This window comes from Heptranchias perlo, chromosome 25 (assembly GCF_035084215.1).
Source record: "Heptranchias perlo isolate sHepPer1 chromosome 25, sHepPer1.hap1, whole genome shotgun sequence".
Classification (NCBI taxonomy): Eukaryota; Metazoa; Chordata; class Chondrichthyes; order Hexanchiformes; family Hexanchidae; genus Heptranchias; species Heptranchias perlo.
Genome location: NC_090349.1, coordinates 14,497,978 through 14,522,738, shown reverse-complemented (window position 1 = coordinate 14,522,738; position 24,761 = coordinate 14,497,978). Strand labels below are relative to the sequence as shown.

At 42.6% G+C, this 24,761-nt stretch overlaps 1 protein-coding gene and 1 non-coding gene across 4 annotated transcripts; both read right to left on the bottom strand.

The window, feature by feature from the left end:
- Positions 1-3,648: 3,648 nt before the first annotated feature.
- On the bottom strand, positions 3,649-3,755 carry LOC137342441 (U6 spliceosomal RNA). The gene has a single exon (XR_010967261.1). It is a non-coding gene; the product is annotated as a U6 spliceosomal RNA (small nuclear RNA).
- Positions 3,756-5,095: 1,340 nt separating this feature from the next.
- On the bottom strand, positions 5,096-24,220 carry LOC137342052 (synergin gamma-like). Of its 3 annotated transcripts, none has more exons than XM_068005675.1 (6): positions 23,935-24,220; positions 20,805-20,878; positions 16,137-16,233; positions 11,872-12,032; positions 8,826-8,927; positions 5,096-8,376 (listed from the first exon to the last, which is right to left on the bottom strand). In XM_068005675.1, the coding sequence occupies exons 2-6, from the start codon at positions 20,853-20,855 to the stop codon at positions 8,161-8,163; spliced, it is 627 nt and encodes a 208-aa protein (XP_067861776.1). In that variant the 5' UTR covers positions 20,856-20,878; positions 23,935-24,220; the 3' UTR covers positions 5,096-8,160. The 3 variants fall into 3 exon arrangements, with proteins under 3 accessions (XP_067861776.1, XP_067861777.1, XP_067861778.1); XM_068005676.1 differs by having other exon boundaries at positions 23,980-24,220; XM_068005677.1 differs by lacking the exon at positions 20,805-20,878.
- Positions 24,221-24,761: the final 541 nt, after the last annotated feature.

Sequence of the window (24,761 nt, the reverse complement as noted above, 5' to 3'; positions counted from 1 at the left end):
TCATTCCCCCCCTCCCCCCCAAACACACACCTGTGGTCCAAACTAAGACATACATTTATAGACTTGTATGTATTGGAACAATACACTTTCTTTTGTACTTTGCGTTCAACTCTAAAGGACTATTCATTTTACACGGGTGGCCTTACATTAAGCTGTGCTGCAATTTATTAAGAGGGTGACCAAAGTGATAAATTTGAGTCTTTTTACAAACTACACATAAGTAGTGTTTCAGTTTGCAGGTTTCCACCTTTGTACAATGCCTGGCTTTAATAAGACCAAACACTGATGATGGAGGTTAAACACATAGTAATACCATTTAAGTCAGAAGAAAAAAAAATACTGGAATGTACAGCACACCGATAAGTATATTAAAGAGAAAGCCAGGTTAATGTTTTGGAAGGGATCTTTCAGCAGAACAGAGGCCATAGCGGAAAGGTTAATTTTCCACTTTCAAACACTGGCTGACCTGCTATGTGATCCCAGTATTTTCTGTTTTTGTTTTTATTTTTTTCAATCAGAACAATTTGTTTAAGGGTGATATTATGATTGGGACGGGTCCAGCCTTTATCATATACAACAACAGCTTGCACTTATATAGCACCTTTTAACGTAGTAAAACATCCCAAGGTGTTTCACAGGGGCATTATCAGACAAAATCTGACACCTAGCCACATAAAGAGATATTAGGACAGGTGACCAAAAGCTTGGTCAAAGAGGTAGGTTTTTAAGGAGCAACTTAAAGGAGGAGAGTAATGTGGAGAGGTTTAGGGAGGGAGTTCCAGATCTTAGAGCCTTGGCAGCTAAAGGCGTGGTCACCAATAGAGGAACGAAGGAGATTGGGGATGCAAAAGAGGCCAGAATTGGAGGAACGCAGAGGTCTCAGAGGGTCGTAGTGCTGGAGGAGGTTACAGAGATTGGGAGGGGCGAGGCCCTGGAGGCGTGGCCGGACCGGGAGCCAATGTAGGTCAGCGAGCACAGGGGTGAACAATCCATGTCTCAGTGCCACTTCAGTTTGATATGTGTTGCCCAATTGTAATCTCATCCTTAGCTTCCTCAGCTACATTTGTGCCTGCACTGGAATTCTCTACTCAGTTCTGACTAGCTTGCAACTTCCCTCTTTCAAGAACTTTCTACAAACCATTTTGACCATGCCTGTCCTCTTAACCTCTCTTTTGTTTCCCTTTACCCATGCTTAGTGTCTATCATATCCTTTGCCTCCATATTGTAAAGCACTCTAAATCGTCTTCGCTGTATGTGAGGAGCGGCATATAAATGCAAGCTGTTTTTTGTTGTAATGCAAACAAACAATGCTGAAATTAAAGAAAAATTAGATGTCGGAGAATGGAACACCTTTCCACTTTTTTTGACCAAACAGCTCCCAGGCCTGGTGTAGTGTGGGTTAGACATACAGTCAAGCTCTCTTACAATACCTCACCTCCAGGTTCTGAAGTCTGCCAGTATCAGCAAAATGATTACAGCACTTGAATTTTTGCCACAAGTTCCTCCCAGGCAACAGTAGGAGACTTGGAAAGGATCAGCCAGTTTGCAGTTCCAAGGTCACAGACACCCTGTTGGAGCATGCTGGTTACTACATTAGTAGTATCATGAGGATGCAGCAAAACAGCTGAACATGTTTTTTTTGAAGGAGATGGTACTTCCAGGGTAGCACTGGGTTCCATTGACTGCACCCATGTTGCCATTTAACAACTATGTAGTGCCCCATGTCATTCATCAACAGAACAGCACCAATCTGTAAACTTCCAAATGGTTGCAACAATCAGCAAAGAATTCTGCGTGTCAGAGTATTCATACATGACAATGTAAAAAAGCTAGTAAAAGGTAAGCAACAGCTTCAAAAAAAAGCTAACACAGACCTCAAAAAGTTAACAACTCAAGAACTTCCCTGACATACGGTGAACAACAGATTATGAAAGGATTTGATAGGGTAGACAGAGAGAAGATCATAGAAAGGTTACAGCATGGAAGGAGGCCATTCGGCCCATCGAGACTGTGCAGGCTCTATGCAAGAGCAATCCAGCCAGTCCCACTCCCCTGCTCTTTCCCTGTAGCCCTGAAAATTTTTTCCTTTCAAGTATTTATCCAGTTCTCTTTTGAAGGCCATGTTGAATCTGCCTCCACCACCCCCTCGGGCAGTGCATTCCAGATCCTAACCACTCGCTGTTATAAAAAGATTTTCCCCATGTCACCTTTGGTTCTTTTGCCAATCACCTTAAATCTATGTCCTCTAGTCCTTGACCCTTCCGCCAATGGGAACAGTTTCTCTCTATCTACTCTGTCTAGACCCTTCATGATTCTGAATACCTCTATCAAATCTCCTTGCAACCGTCTCTGTTCCAAGGAGAACAACCCTAGCTTCTCCAGTCCATCCACGTAACTAAAGTCCCTCATCCCTGGAAGATATTTCCACTTGCGTGGGAGACCAGAACTAGATGCCATAAATATAAGATAGTCACTAACAAATCCAGTAGGGAATTCAGGAGAAACTTCTCCATCCAGAGAGTGGTAAGAATGTGGAACTGGCTATCACATGGAGTAGTTGAGGCGACTAGCATAGAGGCATTTAAGTGGAAGCTAGATAAACACGAAGGAGAAGGGAATAGAAGGAAATGTTGATAGGATTATTGTAAACAATTTTACAACACCAAGTTATAGTCCAACAATTTTATTTTAAAATCCACAAGCTTTCGGAGGCTTCCTCCTTCCTCAGGTGAATGTGAGGAAGGAGGAAGCCTCCTCCTTTCACCTGAGGAAGGAGGAAGCCTCTGAAAGCTTGTGGATTTTAAAATAAAATTGTTGGACTATAACTTGGTGTTGTAAAATTGTTTACAATTGTCAACCCCAGTCCATCACCGGCATCTCCACATCATTGATAGGATTAGATGAAGAAGGATGGGAAGAGGCTCTCGTGGAGCATAAACACTGGCATAGACCTGTTGGGCCGAATGGCTGGTTTGTGTGCTGTATATTCTTTGCAATTCTTTGTGAGATATGGAAACAAGTAGTTTACATGGGCTTTATGACTTTAGCTGTAGGTATGCACAAAAACATTTACTGGTACTGGAGGAAAGTACAAAATCGATGGTCCATTTCTATAGGGGGTCTGGGTGTATGTTCCCCCAGAAAAATTTGAATTTTTGCATTAAAATTAATGATACATTCTGGTTAACTTTAAGCACGTTCATACCTCACAATTGATAGATTTTTAATAAAGAAAGGAAAAATAAAGTGACATTTTGAATTTTTACCAGACCATCACTTACCCAAAATTTGCCTCAACAAGCACATCCCACACCCCCAATTTACAAAGTCAGTCCACACCCTCTGGCTCAGTTCACAGACACACTATACCCCATCCAACTCCTTAACACTTTCACAGAAAAACTCTCCTCTCCTTATAATGTAGTTAAACTGGTATTCTTGTTCTACTCAGATTGGCACTCCCTCTTCAATTGAAAATTTCAAAACTGAGATTGATAGATTTTTGTTAGGCAAAAGTATTCAAGGTTACGGAACCAAGGCAGGTAGATGGAGTTAAGATTTCAGTTCAGCCATGATTTGTGTTTGAAAGTGAACGTGAAGAAGAAGTAAGTCTGAAAGTTTTGCAGAAGGTGATGTGTTTTGAAAGTGCAAAATATGGAACGCTTCACGAATTTGCGTGTCATCCTTGCGCAGGGGCCATGCTAATCTTCTCTGTATCGTTCCAATTTTAGTATATGTGCTGCCGAAGCGAGCACGAAGTATAACTGAAAAATGAGTGTCTTATAAAGCATCAATATTGGAACCACTTTAAGCTAATAGGAGAAACTTTCTCGTTTGACGACTTCTTGAATTAACTTTATGCTACAGAATTGTGCACAAAATAATATTGAACTATAATGACAGTTTTGTACTTGTATATTTTATCATTTGGTAACAAATAATAAAAGAAATTTGGATTTCTGCGCAGTGGATTATGGTCGGCGATAGGTTCTAAATGTAAATGAGGGCAGGGGGCGGGGCTTTAGTTCACGGCGGTTGGGCTCAGGGGGCGGGGCCTGTTGACGGGCTGGGTCTGCGGTGAGTTGTGAGGCGGACGCGGTTTATTTGGGCTCGTTACCCTGTCGCTCCTCGTCAACCGGGACCGAGAGGCCGCGGGGTAGTGAACTGGGCTGATGCTGCGGGGCCCGGTGCAGTTCACAGTCCCCCAGTGTGGGGAGCGCGGCTGGTCATGGTCGGCATTTCAGGGGCCGGGGCCGCCTCTTCCACACATCGGCCGGGCTTTCGGGTCCGGTTCCCGGTCCCAGTTCCAGCTGTGCTCGCCTTTTCCACAGACATCGGTGTGGGCCACGGCCCTCCCCTCAGGGACACTGCTCCTTCTTCTCCCGCCCCCCCCCCCCCCCCCCAGCACTGCTGTCCTTCTCTCTTCCCCTCAGTTCTGCTCCCATGTTAACTCCACATTTCCCTCAGTGCTTTTCTCCATTTTCTGCTTCTCCACTCAGTGCTGTTCCTGCTTTTTCTCTGTTCTGTGGTGGGGGATTAGAGGGGGTGAAGTGGGTCTGGAGAGTGAAGAGTGACTGTTGAGGTAGCTTTTGAGGGGGTGATGTGATGATTGCTCGAAACTTATTTTTTCAGTTTCTTTATATTAAAAATACAATAATTGTGAAGTAAGAAAAGGTGTTTGACGTTAACCTAAATGCACTATTTCTATATTTCTGAGCAGCACTCTCTGGAACTGCCCAGAAATACACCAGCAGTCAGCATGAGAGGGGAGGGATGGATATAGCATTTGAAAGGACTGCACAGTTCTACATTGCTGCCTGCAGCCCTGGATGGAATGATCAAGAATACTGATTTTGTGACAGGTTATCTGTTGATGGGAGAAAGACATTTTAAAATATGCTCCCAGAATTGGAACACTCCAGTGGTGGGTGGAGGGTGCAATCTGTGGAATAAATTATATTACTGATCGATGTCATCTCTCAGGCATTCTCACCCTATCGAATAAATGATAGTAGTACTAATCATTTCTCAGAATCTCTTGACATGAGGAACAGCCTTTCTTCAGTTTAATAACTTTTTTGTATAGTTCTGGAACTGTTTAAAGTGAAGTTTAATTATCCATCACCTTCATTTATAAGAAAGGCATACTGTTGAGTGTTTTACATGTGTACTGTCAGTATTTGTAAAGTTCTCGTGCTCGTAGACTATCTCGTATCCTTATGTACTAATTAGTTTCAAGCCATTGTTACTCAGTGTTTTTTCACCTATGTCCTTTTTAGGTTATCTGGTTTTGGCCTGCACTTTGAGTTCTCTGCTATCTTGCAATTGCAGCAGGTTGCTAGATCAATTTGGCCGTAGCTGCTGAGTCAATTGAAATTTTCAAGACTGAGATAGCTAGATTTTTTTTAAGATAAGTGTGATCAAAGGATATGGAGCAAAGGCAGGTAAGTGGAGCTGACGCACAGATCATGATCTAATTCAATAGCAGAACAGGCTCGAGGAGTTGAATGGCCTACTCCTGTTCTTATGGTAAATAACAGAAAATCTAATAATGTTTCAGATTCTATGTGATTCAGTAACAGTAATATTTCCACTTATATCTTGAGAAATGCTCATCAATATCACATTCAACACAATCCTTAATGCACAATTACAAAACTACTTTTTGTGTTGGGGAGCCAGTCATAGAGCTACAGAATTGTCAAAATCATCTCATTTTTGATACAGACAGCAGAGCTGATCTCGGTTTCTCGGCTTCCTCTTCACCTTCCACTCACATGTCTACCTGCCGTTGCCTGGCTGCTGTTTTCAGTTGCTGGGACTCACTGAGTATAAGTGTAGAAATTCATGGGCTGCTGTGCCTCGTTCTGTTCCTCCTTCCTCCGGTGGGTCAGCAGAGGGTGTTGTACATAAGATCGATTCAGGATTCGGAGTTGGGGTGGGGGGTCTCATAAAGCGTGGGAGCTTGGCTACACGCAGACAATCTGGATTAACATACATTCACTTTCCGACCTAGATTAACTTTTATAAAGAAGCACAATATTTCGCTTGAAAAGGAAGACAACCTGTGCAGTTTTCCGAATAGTTTTCATGGTTATTCATTACGGCGTCCCTGGGTTACGTCTGTGCTATCGTAGATTGAACATAAGAAATAGGAGTAGGCCATCTGACCCCTCGAGCCTGCTCCGCCATTCAACAAGATCATGGCTGATCATCTACCTCAACGCCATTTTCCTGCAGCATCCCCATATCCCTTGATGCCTTTAATATCTAGAAATCTAATCGATCTCTGTTTTGAACGTACTCAATGGCTGAGCCTCCACTGCCCTCTCGGCTAGAGAATTCCAAAGATTCACCATCCTCTGAGTGAAGAAATTTCTCCTCATTTCAGTCCTAAATGGCCTACCCCTTATTCTGAGACTGTGACCCCTGGTTCTAGACTCCTCAGCCAGGGGAAACATCCTCCCTGTGTTTATCCTATCGAGCCCTGTAAGAATTTTGTATGTTTCAATGAGATCACCTCTTATTGTTCTAAACTCTCGAGAATACAGGCCTAGTCTACTCAATCTCTCCTCATACGACAATCCTGCCATGCCAGGAATCAGTCTGGTGAACCTTCGTTGCACTCCCTCTATGGCAAGTATATCCTTTCTTATATTGTACACAATACTCCAGGTGTGGTGTCACCAAGGCCCTATATAATTGCAGGAAGACATCTTTACTCCTGTAGTCAAATCCTCTTGTAATAAAAGCTAACATACCATTTGCCTTCCTAATTGCTTGCTGCACCTGCATGTTAGCTTTCAGTGACTCATGTACAAGGATACCCACGTCCCTTTGAACATCAATATTTCCCAATCTCTCATCATTTTAAAAATACTCTGCATTTCTGTTTTTCCTACCAAAGTGGATAATTTCACATTTTTCCACATTCTATTCCATCTGCCATGTTCTTGCCCACTCACTTAGCCTGTCTATACCCCTTTGAAGCCTCATTGTATCCTCCTCACAACTCACATTCCCACTTAGTTTTGTGTCATCAGCAAATTTGGAAATATTACATTTGGTCCCCTCATCCAAATCATTGATCTATATTGTGAATAGTTGGGTCCCAAGCACCGATCCCTGCGGTGCCCCACTAGTCACAGTCTGCCAACCTGTAAAAGACCCGTTTATTCCTACTCTCTGTTTTCTGTGTGTTAACCAATTCTCAATCCATGCCAGTATATCACCCCCAATTCCATCTGCTCTAACTTTGTTCACTGACCTATGTGGGACCTTATCGAAGGCCTTCTGAAAATCCAATTACACCACATCCACTGGTTTCCCCCTTATCTATTCTACTAGTTACATCCTCAAAGAACTCCAATAGGTTTTTCAAACATGATTTCTCTTTCATAAATTCATGTTGACTCTGCCAAATCCTATTATTTTCTAAGTGTCCTGTTATCACATCCTTTATAATAGATTCTAGCATTTTCCCTACTACTGATATCAGGCTAAAAGGTCTGTAGTTCCCTGTTTTCACTCTCCTTCCTTTCTTAAATAGTGGGGTTACATTTGCTACCCTCCAATCTGCAGGAATCATTCCAGAATCTATAGAATTTTGGAAGATGACAACCAATGCATCCACTATCTCTATAGCCATCTCTTTCAAAACCCTGCGATGTAGATCATCAGGTCCTTGGGATTTATCAACTTTCAGTCCCATTAATTTCTCTTGTACCATTTTTATACTAATACTAATTTCTTTCAGTTCCTCATTCTCGCCATTCCCTTGGTTCTCTAGTATTTCTGGGAGGTTTTTTGAGTCTTCTACCGTGAAGACAGACACACAGTATTTGTTTAATTTTTTTGCCATTTCCTTATTCCCCATTATAAATTCTCCCGTCTCTGTCTGCAAGGGACCCACATTTACCTTTGCCAGTCTTTTCCTTTTTACATACCTATAGAAGCTTTTACAGATTGCTTTTGTTTCGTCTTAGCAAAATTATGTTTTTCAGACAAGAAAAGTCTTTGTATGAACACTTGTAAACAGTTAATACCTTTACACCATCCTAAAATATTTTTGTTAGTACATAATATGAGGTGCCAGTGTCTTGACAAAACAGTCCACTCTGAAAAGAGTTCTGTGGTTCTGAGAATAAATACAGTTTGCAGTCATTGAGCTGTAGGAACAGTGGCGTCTTCACGTTTGGTATCCATGCAGTTCTGTACAGGAGCTGCGATGCCTGGCAGCTCGGAAGACACAGAATTTTCCTCAGGTGCAACGGGGCCTGGTAAATTTGAGTCCACACAATTTAGCCAAAAGTTTGCACAGCTCGCATGATAGCGACAACCATTATAAAGCACTGAATTTTCTGTGTTGTTCAAGTCCTGTAAGGAGGGAATGAGAGAGTGAAATGTCTCTCTTAAATCTACTTGAAGAGGAAGTAAAAATACTTTAAAAGACCCAGGATAGTCACCTGTGATTTGAAAACTTCAATGATACATTATGTGAGAGACCCACAACATTTCCTTTATTAGTGCAAAACAAGATCTAATGTGTTATTATCAATAGGTGACATCTATTCTGAAGCTTTAAAATGCATCTAGGGCACATCCAGGGGAGTTAGTATTTGGGTTAGCCCAAAGTTGATGGGAGAAAGGTACAGCTTGAGGAAAGGACAAAACCAATTTGGTGCTGAAAATCCATAGCATCTATGAAACGTGCAGCGTCTCACAGGCCTGAAATATGACCTGTTTCTACTGAAATTTGTCAAAAATTCAATGCTGCAACAAGAAATGTACGTCAAAAAAATCCCATTAGAACCATTTATACTTGCATTAACTTCATTCAGTGTTCTGAGCAGACACACTCCACAGCTTTCATTCTGAGGATTTTCTGTTCCAGTTACAGCTGAACAGTCAAGGGTAGATTCAGAAGGCTGCGGAATATGAAAATAAAAACTTTATTTAGCTAGAGAATCATTACCTGCACAAATTTAAAGCAAAGAGGGATACGATTTAGCTGCTGTACTGTACCATAGTGGAGTATTACAGAATAATTCAGTGTGCTCAATAATGGAGATAAACTTAACCAATGTGTCAATTGGCAAACACAGATTCACTCAAAAAATGAATCCTGCCCCCCCCCCACACTTTAAAAAAATACTGCTGCAATAGCATTCTACTAGATACCACCAGGTGGCAGAGTCTACCAAATGCTAGTGACAAGTGCTGGAAATGACTAGTTCTGATGAAGGGTTACATCTGAAAAGTTCATTTTAAACTTGACATTCTGCGGGTCCAACCTGTTACAGCAGAGGGCCAGATCTATATGCCACCGCCATAGAATGGCCAGTGTATACTTAAAATGCTTTGGGATCAGGCAGAGTCCTGATTAACCCCATGTCCAACACAATCGCATTCCTTTCTCATAAAACATTTACGGATTGATTGGACAAACATTTGCACAAACTTACACAATTACCAGTTTTGCACACAAAATCTGGGCTTTGTATTTGCAGCAGAACATATTTACATTGGTTGGACAACCATTTTTCTGACAACACTACCAGTCAGTTTCTCAGTGCAAGAGTTGGGCTTTCTTCTCTTTGTAAGGTCTCTCGTTGGCTGTGGACAGCCATAGGATGTCCTGCAGATGCTCATTAGTGAGTGTTGAGTCGAAATGGAACTTCTGCTGATTCGTTTTATAAAAATATTTGTTTGTCCATGCGGTCTTGCAATGTTTTTACTCTTTTAACGCTGCACACAGTTTGCGACTGTGTTCCACAAAAAGGTACCAATCAGTCCACTCATCCAGAAGGTTGTGACCCTCAGAATATATTTTCCTTTATTTTGGAGTCCTGCCTTGCTATTTCAACCTGATGTGATAGCTAAAAAAAAGTAGACCCATAACTCAGGACACTGCCAAGGTTGAAAACTGTAGGAGAGAAGATGGGATAAATCAAGCAGTCGTGACCCAACCTTGGGCTTTAAAGGCCTATAGATTAAGGAGGAGGAAGGCTGAACTGTAATCTAAATACTGTGTCCGCAGGAATTAAAGTAACCAAAAATGTTGTAAGAAGGTCAACGAGTGTAGTTCTAACAGGACTTTGTGTCAAGGCTGCTGTGAGATGTAGAAGCTTTATAGTCTATTAATAGCATGACGTTTTTCTACATCGAAGGCAAGTTGTTGTAGCAGCAAACAGGACCCAGTTTATCCCATAATTCAGCTTCCATTTGCCACTATAAATGTGGTAAATATGTTTGCTCTGAATTTCTGAAACACAAACTTCCACTTCACTTTCCCACCGCAGAGCAGTGGCTGTGCTGAAAACTAATGCAGCCCCAGCCAAAACACTCTGCACTATCCATTGGTGTAAAAATTACAATTGACACTTTCTGGCTACAAGCCTACTCTGAAGGCAGAGGAAGATGTACACAGGCCAGAAACATGAAATACCACAGTGATGGTTGCCCAGTCTGTACTGAGTTCGCGGATCTTAACTGGGGCAGCTACAATTGGCCTCTAGTGTTACGACTGACTTTTCCCTCCGTATTCCAGGAGCACTGAGGCCATAACAGGGCTGTACTAATTCAGCACACGCTGGGGATAAAACCTGGGATCTTTCTGATCTATATGGTTCAGCTACTCACTGTCATAACCAGCTGAGTCAAAAAGGATGCTCAACATTGCTACATTAACAGTGATTGGAGCAATGTCAGCCAGGGTTCCCACTCTTGATCCTCATCCAGTGACTCCTGCTGGAAATGCATGTGTGTGTGGACATTGGGTGAGAACGTTGGGCTTGGCCGTGATGCCCCCCCCCCCCCCCCCCATGATAAAATAGCCTGTCAACATTGACTTGTCCAGATTCACACCCGTGGAGCAAGGTAAGGGAGAATATATGTGATTTATGAAAATGTATCCCAGCAAGGAGTCAGCACCGGCAGGAGGCGAGAGGAGAAATTAAAACATATTGCTGGTCCAATGTCACTGCCACCAGCCCTTGGCATTTGCTGCCACTGGAGTAGTAGCCAAGCACTACACCCTGAGGTGGTTCCATTGCTCCTCCAGTGACCCTGCCATTTCCTCATTTATATTGCAGCTCTGCCACTGAGATTGGGACTGCTGCTGTCAGAAGCGTTGTACTATAAAGGGAACATCGATCTCACCTCCTGCAAATCACTTGTACTATGGGTAACACACTCTCAAATGCAACACCATACCGAGCAGGTCCAATTTCAGTACCAAGAAATCAATAATTTGATCACTGCTATTTCAGTGAGCCTGAAGCAGGAGTTTGTATAAACAGCAACTCGTGATACTGGAGGTAAATAATGACTGGAAAATTAAACTTGGCACTGTGAAAAATATCTATAAATAATCACCTTCCTTTTGCGACAGAATATTCATCTGTAGAAAGATGCATGACAAGCAAAAAGCCTTCCATAAACTTGTAATTTCCCATCTTTGTATTTTATTAAATTTTGTTTTAAAAAGTGTATTTTATAGTTATAACTTAGCTCATTCATTTTGTAATTTTAATTTTAGAAGATTGCATATTCTAAATGTGGAGGATACACAGTTAAATAACAGATCACCCACAAACTCCAAACTACCAATGATTTAAAAAATGCTTTTGGAAGATTGGAGACCAGCTTCTCATCAATGTCTTCAACAGGTTAAAATACAGTGACCAAAACAAATTGATAAAAAGTAACGTCTAGAAATTACTGTGTGTGATATTAATGCATCAATTCCAAATGAGTCCAAAATAAACAATTTAATGCTTCTATTAAAGTAGCAAAGTAGTATCATCTGAACACTCAAAGCACCTTGTGCTAATACCACATGCAGTAATTTCTAGGCTTAACTGCACTTACCAGCATCCGTAACACAGAGGGGCTGAATGAGAGGAAAGCTTGCAGATTGTTCCAGATTATCTCAATGTCCCTCAGACTATGCTGGAGTGTTTCATTGCTAGTACGTAGGGTTTTCATTCCACCTTCCACCCTCTTTGCCACCCTATACACCTCAGTAACACCTAGGAATTTCAAAAAGAAATTGGAGAATGATAATGTGGTAGGTGGGCATTCACTTGATATTCCATGCATATGTCCGTGACAAAAATCAACTAACCCTTTCTGCTACGTATCAAGCTTTTGACTTCTTTGTTTGTCACAGGACATAAGAGTTTTAAAACCCACTCAAAGAAAATGACGCAGCTTGTTTTGTTACAAGCCCTGGAACAGATTGTCTGCAACAGATATGAGGATTGCCAAGCCATTCAATTCAAATAACAACTTACACTTCTATGGTATCTTTAATGTAGACTATGTCCCAAGGTGCTTTACAGAAGTGAGAGGAAAAAAAATAAGAGCAGCTAAAGTCTATGAAAGGATAGATTAGGAGAGGTGACAGGAAGGTTGGTCGAAAAGATGGGTTTTGAGAGTTTCTTTAAAAAAAAGATGGGGAACAAAGAATGGAGGCTAGATTTAGAGAGTAATACAAGCACTCTGTGGGTTTGTTTGAATATACGTCTGATTGACAGCGGAGTTTAAGGGATGCTGATTAAAATTTTGTTTGCCCCTGTCAAATTTTGAGAGTATATCTCAGCTCAGTTGCTCTAACTGAGTAGTCTGTCTGAAGCCATTGGAAAGATATAGACAGGTCAAAGAGATTCCAGCTCTTGTCATGTTAAGTAGTTGAGCGATAGGAATCAAAACATTTTCAGATTTGATTCCCACTCTGTACTGAGTTAGATGATCCCATGATCTTCCATGGATGGTCAGCGGTGAGCCGGATCTAATATTGTGCCAGGTCTACTGCCAGGCAATTCAGAGCTGCCTTTTGCATCTTCAAGGAGGGATAGTTAAGTATAGAACAGCTGTAAATCTGCCATATGTCATTGCTAGTGTTCACTTATCCAATTGCTGTTTAGAAAATTTATTTGGCAATTTATAGTCTTAAGCCACAGTCTAGTGAAGTATTTATTCTACCACCCTCCGAAGTCAAGGAAGATATCTTGAGGGCAAGCGATATAATTAATAAGCTTAAATAGAGTAACAAGGGTTTTTTTGTTTGACCCCCCTGGGCTTGTTACAAATGATCTAGCCACTGGGCAGGAAAAAGATCACTCTGATTCTCTGGGACTTATGTGAGAATCTGCACTCAAGAAAAATATCTGCAGTAAAACCCCCAAAATGTAACAGTCTTCACTTGTTTCCTTGGTTTAAAATATATTTTGAGTGCAGCTGAAGTTATTTCATCAGTAGCGCTTGAGGGGTTAAACGTAACATTAATTTAATAGCAATATATGTTTTCTCTCTAGCTTTTCCTGCTAATGTTCTCCCTTTCCCTCTCTATTGTGCATTTTCAGGGGTTCCCTCCAGTATTTCACTCTAGTGATCATTCTTTATGTATGAATCTAGACAGTGAGTGCTGGCAAGCTATTGGACCATTGGAGGCTTCACAGCCAAACCTGATCATCTGTCAATTTCGAGATATACGCTTCTGGTTAGCAATCAGTAGCGTAACTCCTGGTCAATTTTCCCCTCCCTACTCCAGGATCAATGAGGCAAATTGTCCCCTTTCCTCAATACTGTGATCATCTAACTCAGTACAGAGTGGGAATCAAATCTGAGACTTTTCCAATTCACATCACTCAATTACTCACTGTCTTAACTATCTGGAGAAGCTCAATCATAATGATTGGAGCAAAAGTCAGGCCTACCTTGGGGAAATATCTCTCTAACCCTTCTGCTGCTCAACATGAACAGAGCAATTAAGCAACACAAGAGCACGTTAAAGTTACATAAGCTTGTGGGCACCACGTGTTGACTTGCTTGGCAGGTTTCTCTCCTACCAAAAGTGGGACTGTGTCACCTCCACTTGGCATATGTCCAGAGTACCTTGTTCAAATTGGAACTCACCATATGAGAAATGACGGGCAAACAGTCTGCCTTCATGTTGGACTTCTGATTATCAGTGTCCCCAACTATCTGAAAGTCAACTTAAATTACAAACCTCAGTTCATTAATATTTTATGAGCATGGATGCTGAAATTATACATTTACTAATTGTACTGGGCTCTAATTATCTATTAAATACCATTCTCTGCAACCCTTCTTAAGGGTTTCTACCCTCCCCAATGCCCCCAAACCATGCACCATTTCCAGGCAAGAAAGGGTGTGTAGATGACATGCTCCCAGGCCTCTGTCAATAGCACTAAGCCAGCCACCAGGAGGTGCTCAAGAATAGCCTGAGGGTAACTCAACGCTGTGTGGCAGAGGAGGAAGTCAAGGGTGAGATGTTAATCTAAATACAAAGGAATTAGAAAAACAGGTTTGGGAAATATCTTTGAAAAATTTAATATTTTGAAAAGGAACCACAACAGCACAAAAAGAGGGAACCAGCAACATTGAGTCTTCTGTTCAGCTGACCACCAACCTTTCATTCATACTAATGGGAACGTTTTGATTCACTCTCCATTGTCAACTGTATGTTGCTATTCTACCATCTCTATGCTGCACTGAGTACTGGTGATTTACATATGTTGCTGCAGTCTCCATAACAACCTGGATTTGTTTATGCGAAAGGAGGCAACGGAACTTTTTTTTGTTTCAAAGAATTGCTCAATGAGAAACAGGATGGGAGAGTTAGTCATGGGTCTGAAGAAAGTAGACAGAATCTCGAGCCAGCAACCCTCAGCCTCAGTTCAGTACAAGTCACAGAGAAAGAGTTGTCTGGAAAGTACAGCTGTCAGAGATGGTAACCCCCATTCATCAGTGCGTACAAACTTAACATCTTAAGTTAAAAGTTTCATGTAAGCAGATGTTCCTTTTCTCCAAATCATTCGTTAACCCATTCACAGTTTGCTAAGTTTAAAAGGTACAAGATCATAGGATAGGTTCGGATGAAGAGGGCCCTCAAGCCAACTATACTACTTTCCCTTTACAGCATCCAGCTGTTTCTTAAATTAATTCAGGGTTATAGGAACATAGGTACAAAAGTAGACCATTCAGCGCCTCGAGCCTGTTCTGCCATTCAATTAGATCATGGTTGATCTGTATCTTAATTCCATCTACCTGCCTTGGTTCTGTAACCCTTAATACCCTTGCCTAGCAATAATCTATCAATCTCAGCTTTGAAATTTTCAATTGACCTAGCCTCAACAGCTTTTTGGGAGAAAGAATTCCAGATTTCCACTACCCTTTGTGTGAAGACATCTAGGCTTTAAGCAGCTTTCCTGCACATTGTTCCAGCTGTTGATCATAAAAATAGTTCCTGATATCTGTCCTAAACTTTCACTTTATAACCCTTAACCTGTGTCCTCTTGATCTACTCCCCTGGCATATCAAAGATTTGTCCAGTTTACTTCCTCTAAACTATTGAGTATCTTAACTATCTTCCTAAAATCCTGAGATGCTTCTTTTTGAGTCTGTCGAGCCCTAGCTTCTCTATGCACAATTTATGCTTTAATTAGCATTGCTGGCAGCATAATTATTAATATTGTGATCCTCCCAACCACAGCCATTAATTAAAAATGCTTTAAAAATCCCACTGAGTAGAATGCCTGCTAGTACTGCCACTTATAGATGAGCCAAGTAGACTAGTTCATGCTAACCATAATGTCCCAGCTGCCATGCTTTCCTTAGTAGCTAAGATGGTCCATATGGAAACTCTACTGCTGCCCTACATGGGGGTGCGGAGCCATTCCAGCATAAAAAGATAGCAGTCTCTTCCTCCGACAGCAGAATTTATATAGCAATGGGAGAGAAGTGGATGTTTTTTAATGGGGAGCTCGGCACCTCCAGAAGCAGCTGGCTTACGTTACAGTACTGCCCCCGAAGCGGGGACTGCTATTGCTAGTGGTGGTGGCAGGATGCTGTACAGTAAATGAGGTATAAGAGGCATGCAAATAGTTGCTGCAACACATTTAGCTTCTGTCAGTAAATCCGGAACATCAAATTTAAAACTGCTGTGCGAATGGAACTAAGGTAGTGCTAGGAAGTAGATATTAGAAACAGAGTGCACTCTGTTCGTAGAAGTTCACTGCACCCTGGAGTGTCTCTTTAATACAAATAGTCTCTTAATCTGCTAGTTATTTGAGCTGCCAGTTTTGTCCCTGTGGTGAAGTGTCACTCACCTGAGATGTAAGCAATTCCTTGTGAAGACAGCAGCACTTCACTACACACCGATGGTTGGCTGATGCCACACAAGGTATCATTTGCACTTCTAATAACCTAGAAAAGACCACAGCTGAGGTTAATGAAGACCTGTTTATGAATTTTTAAAATTAAATTCCCAAGAGTTTATCTTCACATCTATCTTTTATGAAGCCCTTGTACATTTTGGTTACACAGGAGTACATTGAGACTTACAGGTTTCTTGGTATAGGTAAGCCAGTGCTAGGAGCCTTCCAGATGTAGGAGCTGAGGTAACTTGTTTGTTCTTGGACACTGAGGATCAGTTAGGTTTGGGAGCAGGGGTCCTGACTACTGGTAGTTACGTTGATTATCTTTCCCTATTGGTAACAAGTCAGGTTCATGGAGTGAGCCTACCAGAACTGGTCCCAAACTACTTGGTATTTCACCAGTGCCAGACAGAGGCCAAACTACCCTCATTCTAACTAGGATGTGTCCCACATGCGATTCAGGCTCATTCTTCGTAGGGAGGTCTGCATGCCACCATTGTGGTGGTGGGAGTAGCACCTAGTTGTAGCTAGTGGTCAGAGTTGTGCTAAATTGCTTACTGTGGGGAGAGGGGGTGGGTTATCCTCGCTTTCCTGTGGGAAGGCCCAGAGGCATTGAGCCAGGTCCTCTGGAAATAAAAGGTCAGTCATGGTCCTCCTGGTCTCCCAGACTGCCGTCCAGAATGGTTGAATACGGAACATGACTAGAATATATGCAGGAGGTGCCCTTCTGGCCACAGGCCCTCTTAGTGATATTCAGAGTTTAAGGTGTTGAGTCAGATGTGTCAACAATGAATGTTTGGCTGCCATAGTCAAGAGAACTATACGTACTTAGTCATTACAAAGCAATTGATAATTACGCAGATTAAAAACCAGTGTGAGCAAGTGGTCATTAGTGTCCAGTCCTGATACTATGAGGTGCAGTAATTTATTTCACTCAGTTATTCCCATTTGATCTCTCCCTCTAGCACTTAATTTCCAAGCATCCTTGAGCGTGCTTGAATTGAAGTTTGCGTAGCAGTTCGGCCAACAGTGAGATCGTTACCACCTGGTGAGAGGAAAGGAAGAACAAAGTGGCCTTATGCACTCGGCTCCTAATAGTAACACATGTAAGACAGACCCAGGAGATCACTTTGCTTTCCAAGCCCCACCCATTTTCAGAATCAATTGGCCATCAGCTGCATTCTTAGAATCATAGAAATTTACGGCACAGAAGGAGGCCATCCAGCCCATCGTGTCTGTGCTGGCCGAAAAAAAGCTATCCAGCTTAATCCCACTTTCCAGCTCTTGGTCCGTAACCTTGTAGGTTACGGCACTTCAAATGCCCATCCAAGTACTTCTTAAATGCGATAAGGGTTTCTGCCTCTACCATCCTTTCAGGCAGTGAGTTCCAGACCCCCACCACCCTCTGGGTGAAAAAAATTCCCCTCAGCTCCCCTCTAATCCTTCTACCAATTACTTTAAATCTATGTCCCCTGGTTATTGACCTCTCTGCTAAGGGAAATAGGTCCTCCCTATATCCACTGTATCTAGGCCCCTCATAATTTTATACACCTCAATTAAATCTCCCCTCAGCCTCCTCTGTTCCAAAGAAAACAACCCCGGCCTATCCAACCTTTCCTCATAGCTAAAATACTCCAGCCCTGGCAACATCCTCGTAAATCTCCTCTGTACCCTCTCTAGTGCAATCACATCTTTCCTGTAAAGTGGTGACCAGAACTGTACACCATGATGGCCGCACCATCATGGCTAAACACTTCTTCCCACTCACTCACCCACCCACCCACCCACCCCTGCAGCCATGTAATTTCCTGGGAGAGGCAAAAAAAAAAACAGAAAAATCCCAGGGCCAATAAGGGAAAAAAATACTCTAGAAAATGCCTCTCCGACCCCCTCAGGCGTTATATACTGTATCCCAAAATATTATTTTCTGAAAAAAAATCTATCTAATTTGCATTGGAATGAATCAACACTATCTGCTTCCACCGTCTCCCTAGGTATCCTGTTCCATAGATTTACCACTCGCTCACTGAAGTATTATTTCTGCAGATTAGTTTTGAATTCACCTTGCTTCAAGCGCTGGCCATGACCGCTGGCTATTTCACCTTGTCCAGAACAGTAGAACCTCTGGTTCTACTGTTCTGGACAAGGTGAAGTAGCTTCTTTGGCTGACTGACTGGCAAACGGCCACAGAGAGGTCACAGAAACAACTGGAATGGGAAATAGAATTACCACAAGTTTTACAGGGCTATGGTGAAAGAGCAGGTGAATGGGACTAACTCTTTCAAAGACCCGGCACATGCACGATGGGCCAAATGGCCTCCTCCTGAGCTCTTTCCCTGTAGCCGTGCAAATTTTTTCCCTTCAAGTATTTATCCAATTCCTTTTTGAAAGCCACGACTGAATCTACTTGCACTACCCTTTCAGGCAGCGCATTCCAGATCATCACTCCTCGCTGCATGAAAAAGTTTATCCTCATGTCGCCTTTGGTTCTTTTGCCAATCGCCTTAAATCTGTGTTCTCTGGTTCTCGACTCTTCCGCCAATGGGAACAGTTTCTCTTTATTTACTTTATCTAAATCCTTCATGATTTTGAACACTTCTATCAAATCTCCTCTTAACCTTCTCTGCTGTCAGGAGAACAACCTCAGCTTCTCCAGTCTCTCCACATAACTGAAGTCCCTCATCCCTGGAACCATTCTAGTAAATCTTTTCTGCACCCTCTCTAAGGCCTTCACATCCTTCCTAAAGTGCAGTGCCCAGAACCGGACACAATACTCCAGCTTGGGCCTAACCAATGTTTTATAAAGGTCTTATGTTCTTAATAAAGGTTCAACATAACTTCCTTGCTTTCATACTCTATGCCTCTATTTATAAAGCCCAGGATTCTGTATGCTTTTTTAACCGCTTTCTCAACCTGTATTGTGAAAACTGTTCAAATACGTGAGACTTGCAATTTTAATGGAGGAGCAGTACGGGACGGAGGAAAGGAGGGTGAGGCAGCATTTGAAGAGGATGCACTCTACAAGATATTACTCCCAACCCAAAGAATTTACAGGCCGTTCAGATGCTAAGAAGGCCTTGGCGAAGAGCTCCGCATAAGAAGAATGCCTTTCACTGAAGGGGCTGTAGAAGAGTTGTGCCGCCTTCTGCATGAAGTCCTGCAGCCAAGGCCATCTGGCCAGTCAGCGCTGCCTATGGCAGTAAAATTAACCATGGCACTCAGTTTTTATGTCACCAGCTCATTATCTCTTTAATTTCAATTGATCATTTTTTGCTTGTGCTTATCATGTTAGCTGTAGAGAATGGGGCACTTTTCTAATTTAGATGACTGATGTCAGCATCAAGCATTCAATTAAAAAAAAAGATGGAGTATAGCGCAGCCAACCACAGAATCAAATCCTCTCTGCTCTACCCTCCCAATGGAGTCCTGTATCCTCAAATTAAATACTTGGGGCATGATTTTAGCCTGGAAAAACGGGTGGGTTGGAGGAGGGTGGGGGGGGGGGGGGGGCAGTAACAATTGCAAAAATCTAAAACCCAACTCCAATCCGCCCATTTCCAGTTTTCACAGGGGCGGCCAACCAACCCGCTCTCAGGAGGCGGGTCGGACATTAAAAGCTTTTATGGAGGCTGTGGCCTTCATTTTCAAAGCTCTTTCGATTTTAAACCCTGGGGGCCGGGATTCCCAGGCCTTCTACCTCACACCACGTGAGGAGACAAGAAGGCCCGAAATTGCAAGTAAGTGCCTTTATAGCACAGCTTGTGGGCCAGGAGGAGCAGGATGCATCCCCCAGACCCATCAAGCCTACCTGCAGCGACCCCCATCCCCAACGATCTCTGACCCTCCCCCACGATCTCCGACGCCCCCTCCCACGATCTCCGACGCCCCCTCCCACGATCTCCGACGCCCCCCTCCCACGATCTCCGACGCCCCCCCCCACGATCTCCGACGCCCCCCCCCACGATCTCCGACGCCCCCCCCCACGATCTCCGACGCCCCCCCCCACGATCTCCGACGCCCCCCCCCACGATCTCCGACGCCCCCCCCCACGATCTCCGACGCCCCCCCCCACGATCTCCGACGCCCCCCCCCCCACGATCTCCGACGCCCCCCCCCCATGATCTCCGACGCCCCCCCCACGATCTCCGACATCCCCCCACCTCCCACGATCTCCGACTCCTCGATGACCCCCGATGACTGAGCCTCCCCTGACGACTGGCAGCCCCCCCCGACCCCGGATGACTGACAGCACCCCCCTCCGAATATGACTGACAGCCCCCCCCCCCCCCCCCCCGGATGACTGACAGCCTCCACCCCCGATGACTGACCCCCTGAACACCCCCCCTCCCCAATCTAACACTTACCTGCTGTGCTCTTCCTTCCTCTTCTCCCGTCTGACTGAGAGCCAGCCTGTCAATCAGGCCGGCCTGTCAGGCGGGAAACCGGCAAAAAAACCCGACAGCCTTACGTACTAACGGGTTTCCCGTCAGGAATTCCACCCTCCCGCCCCCTTCCCGGCTTCGGGCTAAAATCAGGCTCTTGGTCTGAGCGTTAAGAGGGAACATTAGCAGAAATGTTTAAAGTCAATTGTACTATTAAAATAAAGATTCTATATTTTACCTTATAAATACTGTTGAGGCATGTCTGTAATCTGTTGACTTTGGCTTCCATGCTGTGCTGTACGTGAATACTGACTATCAGAATGAAAATGAAAACAGTTTTTAATTAATGATGGCCAGGGAGTAAAATGAAAATTGTGCTGTAGCACTCCTAGTGTGGTAGTCGACAAATGGTTAAAACACATTGTTGCTGGGAATTTTTTTTTCTCCAGAAGTTGTACTTTAGGAATCGACTCAGGCTCGGTCTCCAGATCCTGCCTTCCTTTTGGACAAAACAGTCTGAAACATTAAGCAATTCTCTGCTGTGTGTGGACAATGTATAACACAAGCTGGGAATCTTGCTATTCCTCCAGAATCTTTTGTACAAATTTGTGCCTCACTGCAAGCTGTCATGTATCTTTTATGGAGACACGTTAATAAACAAACTACAGTATATAGAGGCTACAAGTTATGGAGGTTGGATATTTTACTCCATACGTTTAAACATTCCTTGTATAATTACTGGTTTGATTATGTCCTTCCTGGTTACGTACTTAAGCAAAGCCAGGAGATTACCAATGTAACAGATAGAACATAATGATCCCAAAACAATCTGACAGCAACATTACTGAAATGTAAAACATTAAAGGAATGAGATGGATTATAAACTCATTTACACCTATATGAATGGCTTATTTATCATAGAATGGAACATGCAGAAAGAAACCAGTTGCGTTCAACATAAAATAGGGAATGATGCTCCAGAAGTGTGGGATCAGCAGTCTGGGATGATGAAAACATGAAGTAATACATTAAAGTTGGCAGAAGTTTAGAACATTCTGCACATTAGTTTATAAAAATGAAAGGAGTGTTTTGGGTGTTCCATTTGCAAAATCTCTGTCACATGCTTTCCATAATCCAAACACTAAGAGCCTAATAGCCACCAACAAGTAGTGACACGCTGCCCTTGCAACTCAAAGAGAAGTATCTTTACACTTAATGATGTCTTAGTTGCCTCTTTTTACTGTGTCTTTAAACTTGTCAGAATCAACCTGGGAGCAGACACTTTTTTTTGTGCAGGATCTACCCTGGTGGGACATCATTTCAGCAGCTTAGTGATGTCCTGACAGAAACAAGTGTGGCATGTTTTACATTATTCTACAACAACAACCAACTGATCTCCCTCATTTTGATGTGTAATGAAAGAAAGTTTATATTTCCCTTCACAAATCTAAAATCAAGAATTGTACATTACATTCTTTTCAATAAATGGGAGCTTGCTGTGTGCAAATTGACTGCCACATTTCCTACATTATAACAGTGACTACACTGCTAAATTGGCCTTGGAGTGCTTTGGGCGTCCTGAGGTCGTGAAAGGCACTATATAAATGCAAGTCAGTCTTTCTTCTTTATGTTTGAAATGGACCTTTTAAAGTGTAGTGCAAAGTATCCAAAATATATATCGCCAATAATAGCTTGGCTTCAACAGGTTCTATGTTGAAATAGGAGACTTCAGGCTGATCAAATGTTAAAAGGAAAGTAAGGACTTGCATTTAAATAGTACCTTTCATGACATCTCAAAGTGCTTTACAGCCAATGAAGTACTTTTGAAGTGTAGCTGCTGTTGTAAAACATGGCAGCCAAATTGCACACAGGAAGGTCCCACAAACAGCAATGAGATAAATGACCATAATCTGCTTTCATACCATGGGATCTTTTACATGTACCTGAGAACACAGGTTAATATCTCATCTGAGACAATGTACCTCCAACAGTGTAGCATGCCCTCAGTACTGCATTTAAGTGTCAGCCTGGATTATATGCACAGGTCTCCGAAGTGGGACTTGAACCCATGACCTTCTAACTCAGAGGCGAGAGTGCTACCACTGAGCCGAGGCTAACACCTAGCCTGGTTATTCCACTTTGTGCTGTAAATCAGTTCTCAGTCCCCTATTACAGCATAGGATGTGATGAGATATTATTATCACAAGAACAAAGATGCTTGGTCTGGCACCAGTGGATTTGAGCTAATGTGAACATAAGATATAGGATCAGGAGTAGGCCAAACGTCCCCTCGAGCCTGTCCACCATTCAATAAGATCATGGCTGATCTGCTACCTCAACTCCACTTTCCCGCTTTATCCCCATATCCCCTTAGCGTCCAAATATCAATCTCAGTCTTGAACATTCTCAACGCCTGAGCATCTACAGCCCTCTGGGGTAGAGAATTCCAAAGATTCACAACCCTCTGAGTGAAGACATTTTTCCTCAGTTCGGTCCTAAATGGCCGACCACTTATCTTGATACTGTGACCCCTAGTTCTAGACTCTCTGGCCAGGGGAAACAGCCTCTCAGCATCTACCCTGTCAAGCCCTGTAAGAATTTTATACGTTTCAATGAGTTCACCTCTCATTCTTCTAAACACCAGAGAATATAGGCCCATTCTACTCAATCTCTCCTCATGGGACAACTCTCTCATCCCAGGAATCAATCTAGTGAATCTTCGTTGCACCCCCTCTAAAGGCAAGTATATCCTTCCTTAGATAAGGAGACCAAAACTGTACACAGTACTCCAGGTGTGGTCTCACCAGAGCCCTATATAATTGCAGCAAGACCTCCTTACTCTTCTACTCCAACCCCCTTGCAATAAAGGCTAACGTGCCAATTGCCTTCCTAATTGCTTGCTGTACCTGCATGTTAACTTTCTGTGATTTGTGTACAAGGACCCAAATCCCTCTGAATACCAACATAGTCTCTCACCTTTTAAAAAATATTCTGCCTTTCTATTCTTCCTACCAAAGTGGATAATTTCACAATTCCCCACATTGTACTCCACCTTCTGCCACCTTCTTGCCCAATCATTTAAACTGTCTATATCCCTTTGCAGCCTCTTTGCATCCTCCTCACAGCTTACTTTCCCACCTAGCTTTGTATCGTCAGCAAACTTGGATACATTAACTCCCTGCACACAGCGAGACTGATCCCGACTGTGACCTGACACATCCCATAAGGATATGAGCAATGCCGTAAGGTTACCAAATCAATATATTTTTTAAAATACACAATATATCCATTACATTAAAATGTATTCAGTGTATTACACTCCCTTATACAATGCCACATACTACTGCAATGATATATATTATTCTTACCATGCCTGTCAAGTTGAGACCTGTCTGCTTTCTGTCAGTTATTACCTTGGAGTCAAATACATCACATCCATTTTGTAAATGATAAGTCAGCAGCAAACTGTGCAGGTTAATGAAACAAGTCCCAACCAGCAGTCCAGAGAGTGTTAATAATTTGGATTCCTCCTTTGAGGTGAGTCTCAAAACAGAATGGACTGAATCAACTCAGTGCCACAAAGTACATAAACTGCTCCTACAGTGCTCAGGCATTCAAAGCTTCTTTCGGACATCTGAGGAAGTTAAGTTCAGTGCACTTTGCCCTGAAATAAAGGATATCTGGGTTTGAACTTCCTGTTTTCCTAGGTCACGTGATTACTGGTTGGACTGCTTTCTGCACAGATGTGAGATTCCTTTGCCAATTTAAATTAACCAGGGCAAAATTAGACTCAGCTGTCTTTTGAAAAATGAATTGTACTGTACGTCCTTCACAACTTTAGTTCAAGCCTTTTAACTCTTTTCTTCACACTATATAAAGGCTCCAGTTGTTAGAGGGGCAGTGTTACAATTCCCTTTGACTGCACCTATTATACAACCTAACGTACAAAAAGAGAAACATATATATATAGTAAGTTCTATTGAATGCTTTTATTCAGATTTGGATCTGTTGTTTTGCCAAAAATGGCTCGGTGCAGAAGCTGACAGGCCTGATCATAGCCACGCTGAAGGATTAATGACTGCGAAATGTTAACATTTTTTGTAAACAAATCAACAATTGATTGTCAAGAAATAGTAACACCTTTGTATATCATATAGAGAATATCAAATACCTGGGAAAAAATTACTCTCTAGTA

What these genes read in the sequence shown, in the direction of transcription:
- LOC137342052 (XM_068005675.1), bottom strand. Translation starts at nt 20,855, where the DNA reads ATGGAAGCCAAAGTCAACAGATTACAGACATGCCTCAACAGTATTTAT. An exon ending in AGGAATTGCTTACATCTCAG is followed by an intron (nt 12,033 to 16,136) that starts GTGAGTGACACT and finishes TGAAATTCCTAG; the next exon opens with GTGTTACTGAGGTGTATAGG. An exon ending in GAACACTGAATGAAGTTAAT is followed by an intron (nt 8,377 to 8,825) that starts GCAAGTATAAAT and finishes CCCTCCTTACAG; the next exon opens with GACTTGAACAACACAGAAAA.